The sequence below is a fragment of the Cicer arietinum genome, chromosome 7 (genome assembly GCF_000331145.2).
Source record: "Cicer arietinum cultivar CDC Frontier isolate Library 1 chromosome 7, Cicar.CDCFrontier_v2.0, whole genome shotgun sequence".
In the NCBI taxonomy this organism is placed as follows: domain Eukaryota; kingdom Viridiplantae; phylum Streptophyta; class Magnoliopsida; order Fabales; family Fabaceae; genus Cicer; species Cicer arietinum.
In genome coordinates this window covers 54,272,278-54,294,557 of record NC_021166.2, presented here as the reverse complement: position 1 = coordinate 54,294,557, position 22,280 = coordinate 54,272,278, and the positions used below count along the sequence as shown (strand labels likewise).

General features: G+C 29.7%; 2 protein-coding genes, 2 long non-coding RNA genes and 1 pseudogene across 4 annotated transcripts; 3 read left to right on the top strand and 2 right to left on the bottom strand.

Annotated features, from left to right (window-relative positions):
* The first annotated feature begins 2,152 nt into the window (after positions 1-2,152).
* Positions 2,153-4,969, top strand: LOC101503062 (probable WRKY transcription factor 46). Its single transcript, XM_004516346.4, has 3 exons — positions 2,153-2,951; positions 3,043-3,171; positions 4,058-4,969. Exons 1-3 carry the CDS (start codon positions 2,608-2,610, stop codon positions 4,656-4,658), a joined length of 1,074 nt encoding a protein of 357 aa, XP_004516403.1. The 5' UTR covers positions 2,153-2,607; the 3' UTR covers positions 4,659-4,969.
* A 1,808-nt stretch (positions 4,970-6,777) lies between these two features.
* On the top strand, positions 6,778-9,921 carry LOC101507591 (uncharacterized; annotated as a pseudogene).
* A 2,400-nt stretch (positions 9,922-12,321) lies between these two features.
* On the bottom strand, positions 12,322-14,069 carry UGT72B17 (hydroquinone glucosyltransferase). Its single transcript, XM_004516345.4, has one exon. It carries the CDS (start codon positions 13,953-13,955, stop codon positions 12,516-12,518), a length of 1,440 nt encoding a protein of 479 aa, XP_004516402.1. The 5' UTR covers positions 13,956-14,069; the 3' UTR covers positions 12,322-12,515.
* Positions 14,070-16,734: 2,665 nt separating this feature from the next.
* LOC101502554 (uncharacterized) lies at positions 16,735-18,431 on the bottom strand. Its single transcript, XR_190525.4, has 3 exons — positions 18,275-18,431; positions 18,108-18,196; positions 16,735-17,288 (listed from the first exon to the last, which is right to left on the bottom strand). It is a non-coding gene; the product is annotated as an uncharacterized lncRNA (long non-coding RNA).
* Positions 18,432-20,013: 1,582 nt separating this feature from the next.
* Positions 20,014-21,085, top strand: LOC101502333 (uncharacterized). Its single transcript, XR_012163918.1, has 3 exons — positions 20,014-20,144; positions 20,621-20,680; positions 20,828-21,085. It is a non-coding gene; the product is annotated as an uncharacterized lncRNA (long non-coding RNA).
* The last annotated feature ends 1,195 nt before the right edge of the window (positions 21,086-22,280 follow it).

Genomic DNA, 22,280 nt, shown 5'->3' with positions numbered 1-22,280 from the left:
AAGTGAAAAAGATGATTATTTTTTTTAGAGTACTAGTCATGGGTAGGGTTGCTCAAGCCAAACAACGTCAATTATATATTGAAAAGTCAGAATCATCCAGTGTTTATCTCAAGTACATCTCAAAGATATTAAATAAATAAGCCACCATTTTAATTTTTAAATGTATAGAGTATTTTTTATTTAGTTTTTGTTTTAATAAAAAGCATAAATTAATCATTTAAATAGTTTTTAAAAGATATAACTTATTATCATAAAAAAGTTTAAAAGATATAATTTATTATCAAAATAGTATATTACCGTTATAACATCAGAGACAAAAATGACTAATAATTTGATGATTCGATGATTAATTTAAATTTTTTATTAGTCATTAACCAAAATGAAAGTGACATATTTTCATATACTAAAATTGTTGTTTCCGTTATATTAAATTAAGTATTTGTATATTTCATTAAGTGGTATATGTTTTTTTAAGAATTCATTATGTTGTATATAAATCACGAGATTGATTTTTCTTAATCCAAATATTCCGCCATCTCATTTAATTATCTCTATTTTCAAAAATTTAATTTTTGCTTTTAACTTTTTTATCGGATAAAAAATTTATATTGTATAAATTATACATGTTAAATTTTACACAAATCTAAAATGATTTAATATTTTATTAAATTTATGAAAATAAATATGTTAATGAAAGTACATAAAACTATAATTTCGAGTTGTATAAAATTTTATATACATAATTCATATGATATAAACTTTTGATTTAAATTAGAAAAAATTTAAATATATATATAATCAAGAGAAATAGAGAGAATTAAAATATATTTAAAACGAAAGAAACAAATTTATAAATAATAATGAAGTGGTTCTTTTTGACTCAATAACCAAGTGTGGTTGATCAAGTGGTATTATGTTTAATTCAATTAATTAAAATGGAATTGAGTTGGAATATCCGAATTGATGGATCTTTAACTCAAACAATTTTTAATCAATTGTTAATTTAAAAAAAAAAACTCAAATAATTCTTAATTAAATTTGATTTACTTTACTTTCCACTCAAGTCTCTTTCTCATAAAATCCCAAAATGTTAAAAAATAAATAACTTTACCTTAGTATGTATCTCAAAAATAATAAGTCACTTGAATGGGGAATCAATCCAGTTCCAATATTTTAATCAAGTGCTAAGATTTATTTTTCGTTTGCTACCAATAAAAATATAAAGTACCTTTCTTTATAATAAAAATATTAGATCGATACATATGGCAACTACTCAAATGCCTCTTATAAGTATATTGAATTCAAATAAACATATCAACAAGACATTATTAAATTCATTCTAGAATTCATAACTACCCACTCTTCAATGGCTAAAGAGGCTCTGATTAATCAGAGACTCCAATTTTGTTTTCATAACTATCAACATCAACGTAAGCAAAGTGTTTCATATACACGTCACTTTCCCTGTCTTTAGTGTCATTCTTTAAAAAAATCATAATCTTAACCAAAAGTTGGGGGTGTATTATTAGATATCAAATATTGGTGCTCACTATTACATATAAAAAATGTTTCAAATCAGAAATACTATAATAACAAAAAGTTGATTATATACATTTCATTTAATATAAAAATATTTAAAGTAGATAATTGAATGTTTGACATTAAAAAAAATCATAAACTCAATTTATATTTTATATAAACTTTAAAAATTAATTAAAATTGAACTAGACTTTACAAACACTTAATTGAATATTTTAATAACTGAAATTAAATTATTTTTGTTTTCTTATAAGAATATGATATATGAGATGCAACCAAGAATTTTCAAGCTTTGTTCCGCGTTGTTGCTTAGTAGCATAATGGGAGAGAGAATAGCACCGTGTGTCCTCTTTCACTTTAATTTCTTGACCCATTCAAGGGGTTAGTGTTGAGGTTCAATATTTACACACTAGAAAATAGAAATGGTCAATAATTTCATCACCCATTTCATTGATGACTCACTTCCTTTCTAACACAAGAAATTCATATGAATATTCCAATTTCTTTTAGGCCAAAACCAAGGGACCCACATTGTAGAAAATATACATACCATCATCAATTTCCTTCTCTTTTCTTCTTAATAAATACCACCTTCCTCTCACCTTCATTTTTTAGTATGCCTTTTTTCATTTCATACTCTATCTTCCCTTTCCTTATATCTCCTAATCTAATCAAGATATAACTCACCACATCCTCAACAATCTCACTCCAAATTTCCCAAACATTTCCACACAAAAAATTTGGATTTTTTTTTTTTTGGCCCATTTGGCATTTCATTAGCTTATTTTACCAACAAACTTCTAAATCCTTGTTCTTCATATACTAATAGTATATTGAGTGTGAGTCCTTTTCTTTTTTTTTTTTTTTTTTGCAATTCATCAACACCATATCCTCCCAAAAGTTTTCTCTCCTTAGTAATCATATTTCATATATACAAACATATACCCTTTTGCAATCCTTGAATGGCTAATACTATGAAATAATCAACCAAGCATATTTATTGAAATTAAAGGCCTTAGCTTTAACAAAGGGTAATCCTATTCACTTGTTAGATTTATCTTTCATAAAATGGAAGAGAACATGAAGTGTGAAAAAATTGGTCTCATTAGTGAACTAATGCAAGGGGAGGAGCTAACAAAGAAGCTTTATGACCAACTCTTCTCTCCATCATCATCATCATCATCATCATCATCATCATCACCATCACCATCAACATCATCACATGTATCTAATGAAGTCTTAATTGACAAAATACTTTTGTCCATTGAAAAAGCACTCACCATGGTGAAGGGTAATGTGGGACAAATTAAGACAAACAATGTCAACATAATTGATTCTTATTGTTCAAATGGAACTCCCAAAAGTGAGATTCAAGACTCAAAATTCAAGCACAAACATGTCTCCAAGAAAAGGTATTGACTTAATTAAGTTACCAAATTATTTAATTCATTATGAGTTATCATAATTTTTCATTATGTGATTCTTTGAATTTGTGGTATGTAGAAAAACCATGCCTATGTGGACAGAGCAAGTAAAGTTATACTTAGGAACAGCACCTGAGGGGTCTATGGAGGATGGTTACAGCTGGAGAAAGTATGGACAAAAGGATATTCTTGGAGCTAAGTTTCCAAGGTATGAATCATTTTTAAAACTCATCTATATTTCTTTTGTGCAAACATGTTTTTTTTTTTATGTTGTTTTTGGTAAATCAAACTATTTCTAACAAATGTATAGATTAATCTATCAAAATAATTAAAACGTATCTAAATTATTGATCTTTTACATCATATAGAAATCGAACTTTTGAACTTTAGTTAAAGTTTAATTAAAGTTTAATTAAAGTTTCTTTTTTGCTATGTTGAAAAAAAAATTCCAAAATGGAAGTTGATAATGATTACCATTTGAATGTGATAAGAAAAGTTTTATTTTATCAACCAAGCTATTTTTATATAAGACTCTTTTTGGGTTTGTGCAAGTGACCTTAGGTACCAATCTCACTAAAATATCATTGGCCAATAGTTTCTAAAAAGTGGGGAAAAAATCAAATAATCAGATAATGGTAAGGACAAAATGTTTATAAAAAGACAATTGAAATTTATTATCTATAGGACAAAGTTACAAAGATAGGATTCACTTTATCTGGGCTTTTCTGGTAGGTGCACTAATGTGTCATTACTAAGGCTGTACAATAAAGAAAGGACATTGTATAAATAAATTTATCAAGTTGCTCTACCTGTTTACCTATCTAATTTAGTATTCAATAGTAGCATGTCAATGCTATTTTTTTTTAATAGAAAAATTAGCATGTGTCCAAACTCACGTTTTAATAATTTAAATATTAAAACTTTATCTTTTGAAATTTATATTTTTAATTCTTTTAAAATTCAAATATATTTAAAAAAAAGTTATATTTTTTATATTTTTATATGACTTAAATTTAAAATATGTTGAGAGTAATAATGACATCAACATAATAATGTTTTGATATGTATCTAACAAATATTGATTTGCAATGCAGAGGATATTACAGATGCACACATAGAAATGCACAAGGTTGTCTAGCTACTAAGCAAATGCAAAAATCAGAAGAAGATCCAATGATTTGTGAGATAACCTACAAAGGAAGACACACATGCACCCAAGCAAGTAATTTGAACAAGACACACCCATCAAAAATAAAGTTGACATTTGGAAAAAATAAATCACAACAACTTCATCAAAAGAATCAACCACAAGATCAAGAGAAAATACAATCACTCCAACAAATAATTTTCTCTAAAATAGAGGAATTTGACAACATATTTCCACCATTCACCTTTTCATCTCAATCTATTGGATCTCAAAATGAGGATAACAACATATTTTTAGAGACCAATATGATTGAAAACAATTTCATGGAAAATGAGAACAACAACAACAACAACATATTTTTAGAGTCAAACATTTTCAGCTTGTCACCAATCCATTTGGAGAGCAATGGACTAGGCCCATGTGAGTCTGACATTTCAGAGATAATTTCAGGCCCAAATTCAGTTGTCAATTCACCAATAGATTTGGATATCTTTGATGACATAAATTTCGACATGGATTTCACCATCAACGCACAAGAACTTTGTTGATGATCAATTGTGCACGGATTAACTTGTGAGTTTTGTAGATTAAGATTAGTAAAATTGAAGAGGGGATGAATTATATAATAAATATATTGTGTCCAAAAATGAAGAAAAAAAGAAACTTCATTCTCATGATAGGTAAGAGAGTTTTTTGTACTTAGGATGTAATGTGAAAATACTTTGTGTAAGTTTTAGCTATAGTATTTCACTAATTTATGGTATGCTAGTTCTATTGTAACTTAGTCATCTACAATATGTTTTCTTCTTGCTCAAGGAGAGGAAGAAATTGTGAAATAAATTATGATATTGAAATTAAACATCTTTAAAAATGAGTTATTTTCCTAAAATTTGAGTTATTTGCTTTCTTTATTTCTCAAATGGCTTATCGGAAAACTTCTTCCTCCTAAGTTGGCGTTCAAAAGCCAAGTACACTTTGAACTCAAAAATGTTCCTAAAAATGACTAGGTTGAAATTAATTGAAGAAATATGTCAACAAGTTATGGTACACTATTATGCATTCATGCTCATACATATGATATTATTTTGACATCTTTCTTCTTTTGAAAAATATGTTATAAACAAGTATTAATTTCGGGTCTATGAATTTATTTTTAGAATTAATTTTATAGAAAATAAAAAATTATTCATCAATATTATACATATTTGTCATCATAAAAATTGAGAAACTGTTATAACAATGTTCCATAATTAATTTTATGATAACAACATTTAATAGAGAACACTTTATCTTATGATGTATGTTAAGTGTTCATCTGTAGTGGTATATGAGTCAAAAAACAAGTAAAATTTGCAGTACAAGGCATTAACACCAGGATCAATGTCACAAGGATATTTGATTGAATAAATCAATTAAGAACAAAAAGAAAATAGGGGTTTGATGATTTTGATTTATATAAAATGAAATAAAAAATAATAAATTAAGAAAATTAAGAAAATTAAAGCATCAACTCAAGACAACTGAGATATCTGGTAGATTTTTTCATTGTTTTAAATTTTTAAAATTTTATGCTTATCTGTTAATTCGGATTCAAATATATAATTTAATTAATAAAACTAAAATTACAATCGCAATCTTGAAGTAACATTGATTTCAACATAATTAGATTTAACATAGATTACAAATCTCTCATCTATTCTCAATTGGATTTTAGATTAATCAATTCAAACATCTATCAATTCAATTATTAAAACAACCTTTATATCTAATTAGACATTGATCAAACATAATCATGCTCTCAAAACTAAAATTGTAATTGAATGTAATAAGGAACTCAAAATTCAAACTAAATTTCTTGTGTATCTTGAATTGACAATAGTTTAGCCTTTAATGGTCATCACCAATGAAAAAGCTTCAAAAACAATAATCTAATCTCTAAAAACAAAATAAAATTACAAAGAAAATAAAAACAAAAAAGAGAAAACTATCAAAAACTCATTTATCAAATGCACATTTTCCTTTAATGTTGTATCTCCTATTTATAGGCAAATAACTTCTTGTAAAGTCATCACTCTCTATTTCACAAATAAAGCTCTCTAAAGTAGCTTTCCAAAAAGAAATTAAAAGCCTTAATTGGATTTGAAATAAAAGAGACATGCTCTTTTAAGTGAGGGAAGGTTATGAGTTGGTAAAAGCTAGTCCACTAAGACTTAGAGGCTTAATTTGACATTGAAGCTATCCGAATTTGATGATTCCTATCTCCGAAATAAATTTAACTATATCTCTTAGCTTTTCAATGGTCTTTGAAACCACTCAATTTGGATATTTGTAGCTAAGATATTGCCTCCACAAGACAGACATGTCAAATGAAAAACAAATCCAAAAATTAACTAAATTGTGATAATTAAAACCAATGAAGTCCACTAATGCAAAACTCAACTAATTATTTAATATTGAGCTTATATAATAATTATTTAGACCAAATAAAAGAAATAAAAGTCAGACCAAAATTGATCTATCAAATTTTCCAACACTTACATGTCTGCACTCCTGGGCAAATTAAGAATTGATCAATGGGGATTCAAAAATTATGAGTATCAAAATATCAAAACACTCGTGGATTCATTATTCTCATTTAAAGTAAACAAGAAGACAGATCTAATCAACATGTGTACCAAATGTGATGGAATTCTCACTAGACATACACTCACGAGGTGGAATTTAGTTATGACAAAGGTGATGTCTAAAAAAAAAAGTAATATGACTAAAATATCCTTATTGAAAATATGTATCTTCTCAAATCTCACTCACTCTCTTGACAGTTTCCAGAATCGCCCTTTCCTATTTTATTTTTCAAAATCGTAGTTATCCCGTCGCACGTCGTCATATTTGTTTTGTGACTTTGACTCCATCTTTTCTGTCGTGTCTTCCTTCGTCTTTATCTCTGCTCACCACTTCTCACTTTGCCTCCCAACTTGGCAAGCCCTTGCGCATGACGTGATCTCTGCAACTTGTCATTGTCATTGGTTTGTCGCCCGTTTGCCCAACGCCAACCAAATTAGAGTATTATGGTCACCACTGATGTGAGTCACTAACTTGTGATACTCCTTTTTGAGTTTGATATTCCCTTTAAGTCTCTGATTTGAGGTATCTGAATTACCATCTCTTATTTCTGACTATGACTGTGACTCTGATTTGTGCATATTATCTTTGATTTGTGACTCTAACTCTGACTTGTTGATAATAAATTTTTTATTTGTGACTTTGACGCCGATTTATGACTCCCTTTGTTTTTGCATTATTTTGAATGTAATTGAATCTCTGATTTATTAATTTATTTAAAAAACTCTTTTGTATTAGAGAAGTATGTGATAATTAAGAAGAGTAAAAGAATTGATTTTTTTTCAAGAGGAAAATTTGTGAGTAAAAGAGATGAAGAAATTATAATTTTTGCATATGAAACTATCTCTGAGAATCCAAGAGTTAAAGAAAACGAGAATAATCTTCTCAAGATTCCTAGAGTTTTCAAATATGACTTTGAGAAATGTTTAGAATGCGACCCGGAAAGCGCTCTCAAATTTGGCAATATCCACCAAATCAATTGGTTGCAATACGAAGAGCTTATCTATAATGTGTTCCTTATCAAATAAATTAACAACAATATTCATTGTCCAGCAGTGAGGTTCATCCAAGACGGTTTCAATACGCTTGGTTTAACATCTTTTCATCATAGCTAAAATATTCAGCTTCTAAAGATGTTGCATATTGCTTATAATGCCATCTATTTAGCAAAAGACCAAGTGCACGTCCCATATCATATGTCTTCATTAGTACTAGTTTTAGAGGTTGAAAGAAAGTTAAAAATGGTAAACATTGTGACTTTCTCAAACACATAGGGATGGATCATTGCTCACCACACAACAATGCAATGAAAAGTTGTCGAGACCTGTTAAATCAAGATGGACATATTAGGAATGATATTCAAGCGCAAAGCTCATCACAAATTTTGAAGAGTTGAATACATCTCAAGACATCAATTGACATTTTTTGTTGGTTAACACTTCAAGCTTGTGCTTTTAGGGGGCATGATGAAACTAGCGGGTCAAGAAATCAAAACAATTTTCTTCAATTGATAAAACTTTTGGCATTTTACAACGACGAAGTTGAAAACGTTGTGTTGGAAAATGCTCCATATAATTTCAAGTATACTTCACATCAAATTCAAGAAGAGCTCTTGCGTATTATTTCTAGTATGGTGGGAAAATATATTTGTGAAGAAATTGGTGATTCCAAATTTTGCATCATTGTAGATAAAGCTCGTGATGAATCAAAAAATGAACAAATGGCTGTTGTGTTAAGATTTATTGAAAAAGTTGATTTAATACAAGAGCAATTTTATGTTGTGGCTCATGTTAAAGACATTACAGCGTTAACTCTGAAATAAGAAGTATATGATATATTTTCTTAATATAATCTTGATGTTTCTAACATATGTGGTCATGGGTAAGATAGTGCTAGTAATATGGGATGAGAATGAAACGATTTATAAGCACTATTTATGAAAGATTGTCCTTGTGCATATTACGTCCATTGTTTTGTTCTTCGATTGTAATTTGCTTTGGTTACTGAATCAAGAAAAGTTGTTCCAATTCATAAATTATTTGAGAAGCTAACTTTTGTTGTCAATGTTGTTTGTTCTTCTACTGAACACCAAGATGAATTACAAGCTATTCAATTAGAGAAAATTGCACGTTCGCTAGAAATTGATGAGATTTTAACGGGTATGTGTGCAAATCAAATTGGTACTTTGAAATGAATTGGGAATATTCGTTGGGGATCACATTTATCTTCTATTTGTATCTTGATAAAAATGTATGAGACAACTTGTATTGTTTTAAAAAAAAATTACAAATAAAAGAGCAAGTTATTTTATACGTAAGGATATTGATCGTGCTTATAATTATTTGAAGGCGTTTAATTTTATATTTATCTTGCATTTGAAGGAAAAATATTATGGGGATAATTGATATGTTTTTTCAAGTCTTATATCAACAATCTTAGGATGTAGTTAATGTCATGTATTTGGTTGGAACAACAAAGTCTCTTATTCAAGCCTTGAGAGAAGATGGTTGGGATGCATTATTTATTAAGGTGAAGACTTTTTGTGAAAAACATGATATTGAGAATCCTGATCTCGGCGATGTTCATTCAACAACAAGATTTAGACGCTCTCATCTTCAACAAGGTCAAGTTACAATAGAACATAATTTTAGAGATGAAATATTTTTTACTGCCATTGACCAACAATTACAAGAGTTGAATAGCAGATTTAGCGAGCAAGCAATGAATTTGTTAACTCTAAGTTGTGTTTTGATTCCTAAGGATAATTATAAAGCTTTTAACATTGAAAATATTTGCACTCTAGTTGAAAAATATTACCCTATTGATTTCAATACGAAAGAGAAGATAAATTTAAAATTCCAACTCCAACATTTCTTGATTAATATTCGTCAAAATTTAAATTTGAATAATTTATCAACTATTCAAGAATTGTGCTCATGTTTGGTTGCAACTGAAAAGACACAAAATTTCTACTTGATTGATAGACTACTTCGTCTTATCATAACTTTTCCAGTTTCTACTACCACAACTGAAAGATCTTTTTCAGCAATAAAAATTATTAAGTCTAGGTTAAGAAACAAGATGGAAGCTCGCTTTTTGCCAAATAGCATAGCGGTTTATATGAAAAGGTAAATTGCTGCAAGTATAAGTTCTAAGTCTATTATTGATACTTTCAAGTTAATTAAATAGCCTAGAACATTACTTTAAGGTATTTTTAAGTCATGCAGTTAAATTATTTGATACTCCACTTTGTATTTATTATAACTTATTTTTTTGGTATAAAATATTATTTGCATATTTAATTCATATATTATAATTTTATGTTCATCACCCTAAACTTTTTATTCAAACTCCGCCACTACATTCATTTCAAACTTTCAAGTGTTTAGACTTGTGTTTACTCTCTAAACACATCAAGAAAAATAACACTACAATAAGTGTTTAGACCTGTAATTTTGATCACAACCTGAAAACCATATACACGAAAAGATTAATAAGACCCTTTAAGGATTGTAATGAGGCTAATATGTGGGTACACCAAAGAGAAATGAAAAATTAGAGGAGCAATGTAAAATTAATCTAAATAAACTTTCAAATCTAACACATAAAATTTAAATTCAATAGCAACAAACTTTGCTGATCTCTTTTTTATACTATTTTTTATCTCAACTATTCCAAATATTTGAAACTTTCACCATTTTTTCTTTTCTTTTCTTTTTTTCATTTGATTTTCTTAAACATAACATTTGCATCGTGCATCACATTTTTTTTTTCATATCCTTGCTTATTTGTAACTTTGCCAAACAAACATGGGGCATATCAAGTTCTTCTCACACTTGTTTGAAAATTCATTCCCAACATAATTTCAAAGCTCCGATACATCCTAAGGCTAGGTAAATCATAGTTTTTGACATTATAAGCTTGTAACGAACTTTAAAACAAAGGAATAATTAAATCGGTTCAAATTGACTAACAATGGATATTAATGCAAAGTAGGTTAATTTCGTCAGTAGCTAAACGAAACAAATTAAGCCTAAATCATTTCCAAACATGCATGCGATCAAGAAATTTCAACAACGGTCAAGACAAATTCTAGAGTAATTGGCAATCACAAGTGTAATCACACAAGACAAGAAAAACATAATATAATGCCAACCATGATAGGCTAAATAACTCAGTAGGTATAATTCCAACCATGAATGTCTTGAACAATGATGCTTTTATTTTTATTTTTTTATATTTTTTAAAAATAAAATCAGCAAATTAATGATCAATTGAAGTAAAAATTGCACTGTTGAATTATCGAAATTAGAATTTTAGAATCATAGTTTGTTTAATTAATTAAGATTGATCCATTGAATCATCAAAATTAGAATATATCACTACGCGAAAAAACTTATTTTACAATGTTTTTTTTAAGTCATTTAGAGCGTTTTTTCAAAAAAAAATAAGCGTTGTAAAAAGATACGGCAACGCTTTTTAAAATAAAAAAACGCTATAAAATAGATAGATATATTATACGTTTTTTATACTCGTTTTACAGCGTTTTTTGGAAAAAGCGTTGTAAAAGGTGCATTCGATAGATACATTATTATGCACCTTTTAAATCAAATACACCATATAATCTGACTTCATATGATTAAATAAAATCACATGATATCATTAAATAAAATCACAATGAACATGAACGAGTAATTATAAATTGAACTTCACCTAAAAAGTCTATTTATCCACACCACCATAGAATTTTCCATATTTTAATACCCTACTATAAAACAATTACAATTTCATTTTTATGTTTTTCATTATAAAACTATAAACAATATTTCACATTAAAAAATATGCAGTACAGCAAGTTACCTCCAAATTGTGGGCTCCACTAGGCTTGGGTTGCTGGTCAATCAATTGAAAATTACTTTCCATATTGTTCTAAATTATAGGTCGTATTTTGATCACACCACCAAAAGTAAAAAATATAGTTTAATTTTATATAATAAAAAATTATGAATTACTCTCTTCAAAATAAAATATAAATAAAAATTAATATATTTGAATTAAATTTTTAATAAAATATATCAACATTTCAACTAATATTTTTGTTTATGATTTATTTCAAATAAAATATTTTACAAAATTATTTCTAATTAATAGTATGATAAAGAAAAATTAATAAAATGAAAAGAAGATATAGTAATAAATAATATGATAAAAAAAAAAGAAAAATAAAATTAATGTTTAATTGATATCGTAAAATAAAAAATAATATAATATATTTTTTTATAAAATGATGTAAAATTCCACTTAACCAACATATTTGACTTTTGGCCACTTTCCAGTAAGACAATCATTGGCACTAACTTGCTACTATGTGATTTCTTTATGATAAAAGAGGTAACCATGTTGCGATTCAATAATTATGTACATACATTCTAAATTTTCTTATGCATTTTCAATGTTTCATTTTTTGATCTCTTGTTTTTTTTATCATATTTCTTTCTTTCTATTTCAAAGTAATATTATACCAAATATTTTTCATTGTGATTTCTATCTTATATAAATTTACATGCATTTGACAATAACCCTTGGGAGTACAAAACCAAATATAGATTCCATCGTTTATACTTTTGCTTTCGGCACCAACAATTCATACATTTCACCTCTATCAAAAAGAACTTCGTGGATTTACCTCCAACATAACATAAAACCATCATGGATTAACTATTTACCATTTAAATTCACAAGAAAAACAATTAAAAAGCATAGAAGAAAATGTAAAAGCAAGTTCAGACGTTTGACAAAGTTTGTGTCCCTTTCCACTTTAGAGCCAACTCACATATTTTCTTAGTTGAAGACCCATTTTCCTTTAAAGCTATGGAAGCTGCCTCCTTGAGATCCATCATTTTATTACGAAGTTTCTTCCCTTCTTCACCTTCCATCAACCTCTTCACAACATTTGCAATTTCATCCCTTTCAACCAATCCATTCTCACTAACCTTTGGTCTCATAGCTACTTTAACCTCTTCACTAACCAAAACAGCATTCATCTTTTGCTCAGCGTAAAGTGGCCATGCAACCAAAGGTACCCCATTCACAACACTCTCAAGCACTGAATTCCAACCACAATGAGTCAAAAACCCTCCGGTCGAACCGTGGTTCAATACCTTTGCTTGTGGGGCCCAATATGGAACAACTAAACCCTTCTCTTTAGTCCTCTCCACAAAACCATTTGGTAAGAAATCAAAAGGGTCAACGTTACTATCAGCAATAAAATTAGAAACATTTGCAACTTTATCTTTTGGACACCTCACAACCCACAAAAATCTTTGCTCACTCGTTTCTAAACCAATAGCAAGTTCATTCATTTGAGCACTCGAAAGGGTCCCACCACTACCAAAACACACAAATATCACACTGCCACGTGGCTGCTCATCTAACCAACTTAAGCATTTATCAATTTCAACTCCATCAACTCCGGTTCGAGATGAATCTTCATTTACAAGCGGTCCAACCGGGTAAACTAATGGTCTACCCGGTTCATTGATTTGCAACAACTTAATAACCTCCGGTTCAAGTTCTACAAAACTATTCTCTATGATACCATGAGCCAACCTATATCGCTTGGCGTGGTAGAGGAAACATTTATAAGCATCGTCTTTTCGATCTTGAACCGGGTACAACAAATCTTTGCCATGAACCGGGGTTGAACCGGGGATTTTAACCGGTTCATGGAGATCTCTAAACTCGCATTGAACCTCTTGGTCGAGTTGAGGAAGGTAAAAGGCAAAAGACAAAACCATGGTTGGTGAAGGGAAGAAAACATAAGAAGCGATATTGAATTCGGCGGCGACGTCGAAAGCATCGGTGCCGAAGAGATCGACGGTAAGGGCGGCGATACGATGGGAGGAGGTAAGGGAGAGAATGGTTTGGCGGAGAGAAGGAAGGGATCGAAGAACGGTAAGTGAAATGAGCGGTTCGATTTTGGTGTTAGGTGGGAGGTCGGAGAGGGTGATAGGAGGGAGGAAGATGTGGGAAATGCCACGTGGCAGGGAGGTGAGTACGGTGATTTGAGCTTTTGAAGGTGGACCGTCTGATGGGATAATGAAGGTGACGTGGAGGTTATGATGATTGATGAGTCGCTTGGCGAATTCAATCATTGGAATGAGATGTCCCATTCCTGGACTAGGCATCATGGTTACTAGAGGTGGTAGTGTTTGGTTTTCCATGGAAGGTTATTGGTGAAGGGAAGGGTATAAATGTTGTGTAGTAAGAAATTGGTAATGATTTGTGTTATTTGAGTTTTGGAGAGAAAGAGTATTGAGATTTTATGTAAGGCTTAGAGCCTACAGAGTTTCGTTTTGATTGGGTGGGATAGTCAACTTGGGTGTTCGGTTAGGTGAGAGTAATTATTAAGTATAGTCAAATTGAAAGGAAATATTGCATCAATGATTTAATATTATGTGTGATGGCTCGTGAAATACGAATTTAAATACTCCCTTACCAACTTTTATAAGAAGAAAATATGCTTTATTTTTTTTTTCTAATAAAAAGCATGAAAATTTATCACCGTTATATGAAAAAAGTTAATTAATTTTAAATTATTTAATATTATTACTTTTAATATACTCTTTATTTATTTTAAGTATATTTAAGATGAACGTTTATTATTAAATAAGCACAATTTAGTAAATTAGATTTATGTTTTATATTATATTTAAAAAATTTAATTGTTTTAAACTAAATTTTTTAAATATTTGTAAAAGTAGTTTTTTTTGTTAACTATCTCATGTGATACCTCCCTTAAGTTTATTTCAAGTAAATTATCTTTTTTTTAATTTGATTATTTATTTAATTTTAAATAATTATTTAATTATTTATATATTAAAATATCAATAAAAAATTATAAAAACTTAAAAAATTAATCACCATCTTCAAACAAAACACAAGAAATTCATTATCAATTTCTAGAAAACTTATATATTCATCAAAATCATAAATCAATTATTTAAATATACTCATATATTCATCTCCATCAATATCAACATTAAATCCATCAAATAAATAACTTACTTTAAGATTTGATCCTCAAATCATCAAGACAATATATTATTCTTCTTTTTATCCTTCTCCTAATCAAATTCTTAACCTAAATATTAAAATGTGATTTCTTTATTTGATAAATTTGATGTTGTTTTTGTTGATGAAGATAAAAGTATGAATTTATTTGAAGATTCGAATTATTAATTTGATGAAAATATGAATTTTGTTGAAAACAATAACTAATTTTTTTAATTTTTTTTGAAGATGATGATGAATTTTTTGGATGTCTATAAAAGGAGATAATACTATTGATATTTTAAAACATAAAAAATCAAATCGAAAAGAAAAAAAAATAATGTTACTTAAATTAAGTAAAAAGATCGCAAGATGTATTTTATCTTTTTTTATAATAGTGACCAAAGAAAATAATAAAGAGTAACTACCCAAATTGATTAAAGTAAAAGATATAGACCTATTCCATCATGTTTGGTTCTTAAAAAGGTTGATTTATATTTTGTTCACAATTTTTAGAAACTACTTATTATGTCTTGAAGAAAAAGTATATTTTAATATTTTTTTTTAAACAAATTTAGAGGTTTACTCGATAACTTATTAAAAAAATATTTATTCAATAACTAAAGTCAATCGGGGACGATTTTGTAGTCTAAATTAGGATTTTGGACCTCAATTTTAGATTAAAAAATGGACCAAAAAATGCTATTTATAAATATTCATTTAATTTACTAATCAAGATAAAGGTCAATTTTGAGTCTGACTCGGATTTGAATTTAGATGCAGCAAATTTTATTTTATTTTATCTATATATGTAGGGTGAGCTCCAAAGTCAGCTAAACAAAACAAGGGTTCAAAATTGTGAAGAAAATTGGTCCTTCATGGGCAGACCGAGTCTTTTATTGAAAGGGTACGTAATCAATCATATACTATCTGCTTCTAGAAGATGGCGATGATATCGAGGGAGTGTGTAAGTGTACAACTCATTAGATTTTTTTCATTTAATGTTGGATTTGAACTTTAGTTAGTATCTTCTTTTAGTTGTCTTTTTCTATTGTATTGACCTAATTAAAGCTCTATAACAAACAAGAGGTGTCCCTCAAGTATGGCGCATGCCATACCCTTCCATTACTATAGTGGTGTATTTGTTATTATTATATTTGTATGTTATTATTTAATAATAATAATCTTATGACAACTTGCTTGAATCAAATTAACAAAGAGACAAGCATTCTAGAAACCTACCAAGACCATGGGGAATAGATTCCACCATAGGCAAACCTTCCGTCCTGAACTCCATTTCATCAAGACTCAAACACCATAAGATAATCAAACATATATTCTTAATACTCATACATAAAATACAAGGGAGATTAATTTAATCAATAATGCATGAAACCACAAAACAAACTATATTATGACTCACATTCAACATTCAAACTAATAATACACCAACACGTTAAGCTAAAACCCCTACACCAATTTTCCCATTAGAGCTTCTTCCATTCAAGATAACCCCAAATTTGAGGATCAAACATGAACCCTAAACCACCAAAAACTCATATAGCTTCAAATCCGAAACACCATGCAGTCATATAAACAAGGGGAATCACTCACCATTAAAGAGATGAACATTGGATCAAGCAAACCCTCAACCCATAAACCTCTTCATCTTTCCTTTGAATTCTTCTATAAATCTCTATTGTGTTTTTATAAGTTAACCGAAAATTTGACATTTTATATACAAAAACATTGACATAACCATATCTAAAAATTGTAGTTACAAAAAAAAATCATACTTGTCTCATAAGACTATTGAAACAGAACTAAATTAAAAATCAAGGCAACTAGACCCACAAACACTGCCAGCAGACACTTCTCTAAATTTACAACAAAACTTCAACAACGAAAAAAAAAAATCAAAACTATATACAATACTTGTTCATCAAGAAATTCAAAAGTCAGTGAAAATTTATATGCATTGATCAAAAGATTTTAACATCAGTGTTGAAAAGAGTTTAGTGGGGGACACAGGTGATATAAACATATAGGGGAATCAAAATATAATCCCCATCCCAAAAAGAAACCCCTGTACAGTCAAAAGAAGCAAAACAACAATAGCGATGACCAGAAGTTAGTCAGCCCGCTCGGGTGTACCAGCTGCTCCGCGACGTAGGTTGACATGGTCATCATCATCACCATCTCCTTCTTTGTCCTTGTCCTTCCTCGAGTCATAAGAGTAATTCATTTTCAGTACAACGCGACTTTTATGGTTAAACACAAAAGACACCAAGAACATTACGAGCAGGTTCACAAGCAAACTCTTCCGACCAACATCAAACACCAATGCAACCACTAAATAAACAAGTAAGCTATACGCTATCACGTCATGGGAAACCATAGCTTCTCTAACTGTTTCCACACGCAAACTCCCACCACCTTTAGATTTCTCTTGATCTTCACTTCAAGTATACCTCACAGCAAGTCAGCACAAACTTCTTAGGCTCCTATGCTCCAATTAATTCGCGGCCATAAAGGGATGAAAAGAAATAATGAAACTCAATCTTGTGTATGTATACACGTACAAACAATATAGTTCTTATTTCAATCAAAGTAAATTAATCGATATCTAATTGATTAGTACTGTCCTACGTAAACTTTAAATGCAGATTTATGTTGTAGGAAATTAGGGCATATCAAAACTTTTAAAGAAAATTGATTTTAATCAAAGAAAGGTGATAATAACTTAGGTAAATTTCTTATATTGACTCTAGTTGAACAAAATAATATTCAAATTTCGATTTTTGTAACCAAAAATAAAAAATGTGGTATTTCAGAAAAACCAAAAAATTAAGCGGGAAATTGGAAATTGTGGAAACCACGTTGAAATTAACATGCCCAATTAATTATTTTCATATCCAAATTGAGGTCCTTTTTAGATAAACAATTAAATGAAGTGTTTATATTTTTACATAAGCGTTTATGATATAAGTGTTTATTTATAAATTATTTTTATACTACAAGATAAAATAAATTCATAAGACATAAATAAATTGAAAACAGTTTATGAACATGTCATAGACACACATAAAGGGAATTAGGGTTCTTGAAAGATTTGAGGAAACACAATGAAAAGAGAGAAAAATGAAATTGACAAAGGCATCATCAACCTGAATCACTAATTGACAAAGGTATCCATACAAAATTCAAGATCCAGAAATCAAATTCAAGGCTGACGACTTACAAACAGTGAATAATCTAGTCTCCTAGAATAGGTAATAACGGTGAAGAACAGTTAGAGGGATGAAACGGAAGTGTCAACTAACCAAGAGCTGTGAAAAGAAGAATGAGAAAACGAAGGTGGAATGTCGCAGCAGTTTGAAGCTATTACGGTCAAATACAGTCACAGATAATCCTGAAATGCAAGAAAAGAGTTAGAAAAATGTAAGAGGAGAATGAAAAAGATTATTGCATGGTGGTCGGAGATTCTTACGGTGGCGGTGGAAGGTGGTTCTCCGGTGAGAGTTCTCGGAAGCAAAAAAGCGTTCGGTGGGTTTTTTAGAGAGGGAATGGGGGTATTTGCGCGCCCTATAAAGTAGGAGTAGTGGCCACGATTCAATCTTGAATCTTGAATTTAATCTGAGCCGTTGGATTAATTTCTAAGCGACTAGCGGTTTAGACGTTTGGTAGCATTTTTTAAAATTCTCGCGCTTTCTAATGTGGATTATATTCTTTTTAATTAATATCTCTCTTAATTTTTAATTGTGATTATTTACAATATGAGGGGGGAAATGTCGTTTTTTGTAAAATTATTTGCTTTTTATAATTATTTTTCTTTGTGAGAGATACCATTAATAATTTATTATCTTATTTGATCTTTTTTTTTCTACAATAAATAAAAGGAATAAAAGCATTCCTTGAAAATGATGGAAATGAAGTCCTAGACCCTCTTCTACTATTTCCTCTTTTCTTCTTCTTTATTCTAGGTAAGGCCAATTTTCTAACTTGGCTTAAGTTCTCTTTTGTTTTATTAAATAACTTTCAAATAGTTTTATTTGTTCATATTTCTTTATCTTAGTATAGTATTATTTTGTTTGTCATCTTATAGCATTGTTATTTTGTGTTTTCATCTTGTTATCATATTTATTTTATTTTTTGTTATTGTGTTTTCATCTTGTTTTCATATTTATTTTATTTTTATTAAAAAATTAATTTTGATCGAATGCAAATTTAATCAACAATTTTATTATTGTCAATGTTACATTATAGACATGAGTATTTTAAACACTTTAATTTTATCATATTTATAAATATTTTAGGTGAATTTATTTATAGATTCTTCCTTTTTCATTTTACGATTTTAAATTTATGTACGACTCATATTTTACTAATTTAATTGAATCAATGTCATTTTTTTTACATTTTTAGTAAAAACGTGAAGTGATCCTAGTAGCATCCGAATTCGTATCAAGTGCTTGTAATATAAGAGTTGAATTCTAATAAATTACACCGACCTCTATTTTTACTCTAATATAGATTCTTTATATATAGTCAATCTAATCCTTATTAAGTCCTAAAAGAATTAGTCTAATAGTTTGGTTAAGCACATCAAAGGAGATTCGTGTAAGAGGTTTAGGGTTCTATTCCTTATTATAAAATAACTTTTTTGAGATTTTTGTATCATTTCTAAGAAAAAGTTATAACATTTAAAATATATTTATTGTTTAATAATTTTTTTAGAGATGCTTAATTTTTTTTGCTCATATAAAATGTATGTCTTTTTAATATTGATGGATATATTAAATGTCACAATTTTTCACAAAAGTGTATGTGAAAAAACATTCAAAAATTTAAAACAATAAATAAGATTATTGATTTTGATCTTTTTATTTTCTTCTTCTTATAATTAGGACCACGGGAGAGATCGGGGGTTGGAACTTGGAAGTTGAAAATTGAGAAGGCAATAAAAAAAGGACGATTAAGCTTGATTTACTTTGTGAAAGTATGTTATTTTTATTTTTAAAAATGTGTGTTCATTTTATTATATAATGGACTTATTAAAGTGAACCATTGACAATAAAAAATGATAAAATGTTAGTTAATAAAAATGTATTTCTTTTTTGTAATAAAAAAAAGCATTTTTAAAAATAATAAAAGTATTTTTTTGACACTTTCATTACTTCTAGAAATTTACACAACTGTTTATTTAAAAAAAGTCTATTAATTAACAAAATTAACATAAGAAGCACAAACATCGTCACAAGGACAGAAGCAAAGACAAAGACAAAGACAAAGACAAAAAGAAAGATAAAAGCGGGCATCGCGATTCCAGTGCTGATCACTCAAAGAAACACCACGAAAAGGTTGATTTTTGTTTGTTTGCTGCATCTATATCATTCTGGTTGAGAGAAAAAGTGTTCTAAAAGTCCTGTCATGTGCAGTGTCAACAGTGTTGTTAATAGCAGATTGTGGAAAGTAGCAATTTCTTCAAATTCCGCAATGCAACAGAATTATAGCGCCTCTCTAGCTACTATTTGACAACATTTTGTACGAAATAGCGCATCGCGACACAATAGCGATTTGTTCAATTTCCACTGCTATATTCGTCATTTAACAACACTGGCCATGTGATAACATTGCAAATTCCATAAATTGATTCTGTGGTTTTAATTAGTGCCGCACTGATGCTGTTAATCCTCAATTGCTTGTGAACTCCTTACGATTCAATGAAGGACATCCGTTTCATTTGACATCAGCATTTGCTCTACATACTATTTAGACATGTTACAGACATTTAGTTCTATTTACTAACCTTTTGATTTTGCTCAATATATTTCAGAAAAGGAAGCACGATGGAGACGATGATGTTAATGATATTCACAAACACAAAAAGAGTAAGGTAATAAAGTAATAAACTTAAGACCTGTGATGAGTTTTTTCTATATCTTTTTCCTTAGCACATTTCTGGTTTATATCTTTAAGTGGTTTGTCAGTGTCTTATCTTTATTAATGAACTTGTGTGTTTAATTTCTTAATTTTATTACAGCATAAGAGCTCAAGGATCGATGAATTGGGGGCAATAAAGGTTGCAGGCTAGAATAGTTATGTACTTAGTTCACTCTCTTTTCCTCAATTGGTTGTTATCATTTGTTAAAAGTGTGGAGGAGACTATCGCTTGACATTACAACATTTCTTGAGGTATCTCATTATTCGCCACAAATTTTAATTTTCTTTGCTGTCGAAGACTATGTGCTTCATTCTTTTTTGGAGTTTTCTTATAATATTAAATGATTTATGGGGATTCTTTAATTACTTTTATTTTCACTAAACTGTATTAGTTTCTCATTCGATTCTCATTGGATGAGATAAGGTCTCAATATGTGTTTATAAGGGGAAACAGTCCTCACCTAACAAACCAGATTTGTAAGGGTTGAGTTGGGTCCAACCCAAAATACTAAGATGGTATCAAAGCCTATCCAAGATCCGTTGGGCCACCTACTATTAGGTCATCATTATCGTGCCACGCTTCAGATGTCTAGTCCTGGGCGTGAGGGTGGTGTTAAAAAGTCTCAATGGATGGGATAAGGCTTGAATATGTGTTTATATAAGTGGAGGCAGTTCTTATTTTACAGGCCGGTTTTGTAGGGGTTGAGTGAGGCCCAACCCAAATTCTAAGACTAGTTATAGTTAAAAGACTCAAACAGCAATCATGATTCATGTACTATGTAGCTAACAGATGTTCCAGTATTGAGCAACAAACTGTATTGGTCATCATACATGATATATAATAGTGTCCTTCAATAGCCAAGGACCAGAGTTACAGATTCAGTTTTTTTCCCTTCTCTTTCAGATGCTGATTGTTCTTTGCATTTTACATCCCTGAATCTTGAAAGCTCTATGCCATTGTCAGTGTAGTAATGTGCTTCCCCACCCCCCTCATTTTTCTCCTTGGTGGGTTACCCCTAGGCCTAGCCAGTTGGTTAGTGGGTGAGTTAGGAGACAATTAAGAGAAACAGTGAATGTTTCGTATAAATAACAGTAGGGATTAAGCGCGAGGGATGTTTTGTCATTTGAGCGACCTCAGATATTCGGAGGTGAAAACTCTCAAAATTCTCCTATCTATTATGTAATAGAATATTTCTGTGATACAATATCGGTTTGCATCAATCGATATCAGAACTTTGATCTCGGAGGGTATCTCAAAGAAGAGAAGAGATTATCATCACCCAATGGACCTGATAAGTTATGACGGGGGACACACGGAGATTGTAGTACAAGGTTTGCAAGAATTGAGTGGAATGAAGCAGAGTAATGGTTGCTGAGTGCTGCTAGTCTCAGGAGTAGACAGGGTGTGGTTTTTGGGAAACCAGTTGACACCTTGAGGAAAAGTGAAGACTGAGATGTTTGCTGCCAACACTACTCCGGTGACAAAGAGCTCTAACTGTGTTGATCCTGTCCCTTCCCTCTACCCATATTGACCGTGCTGCCCCGTTCGTGCG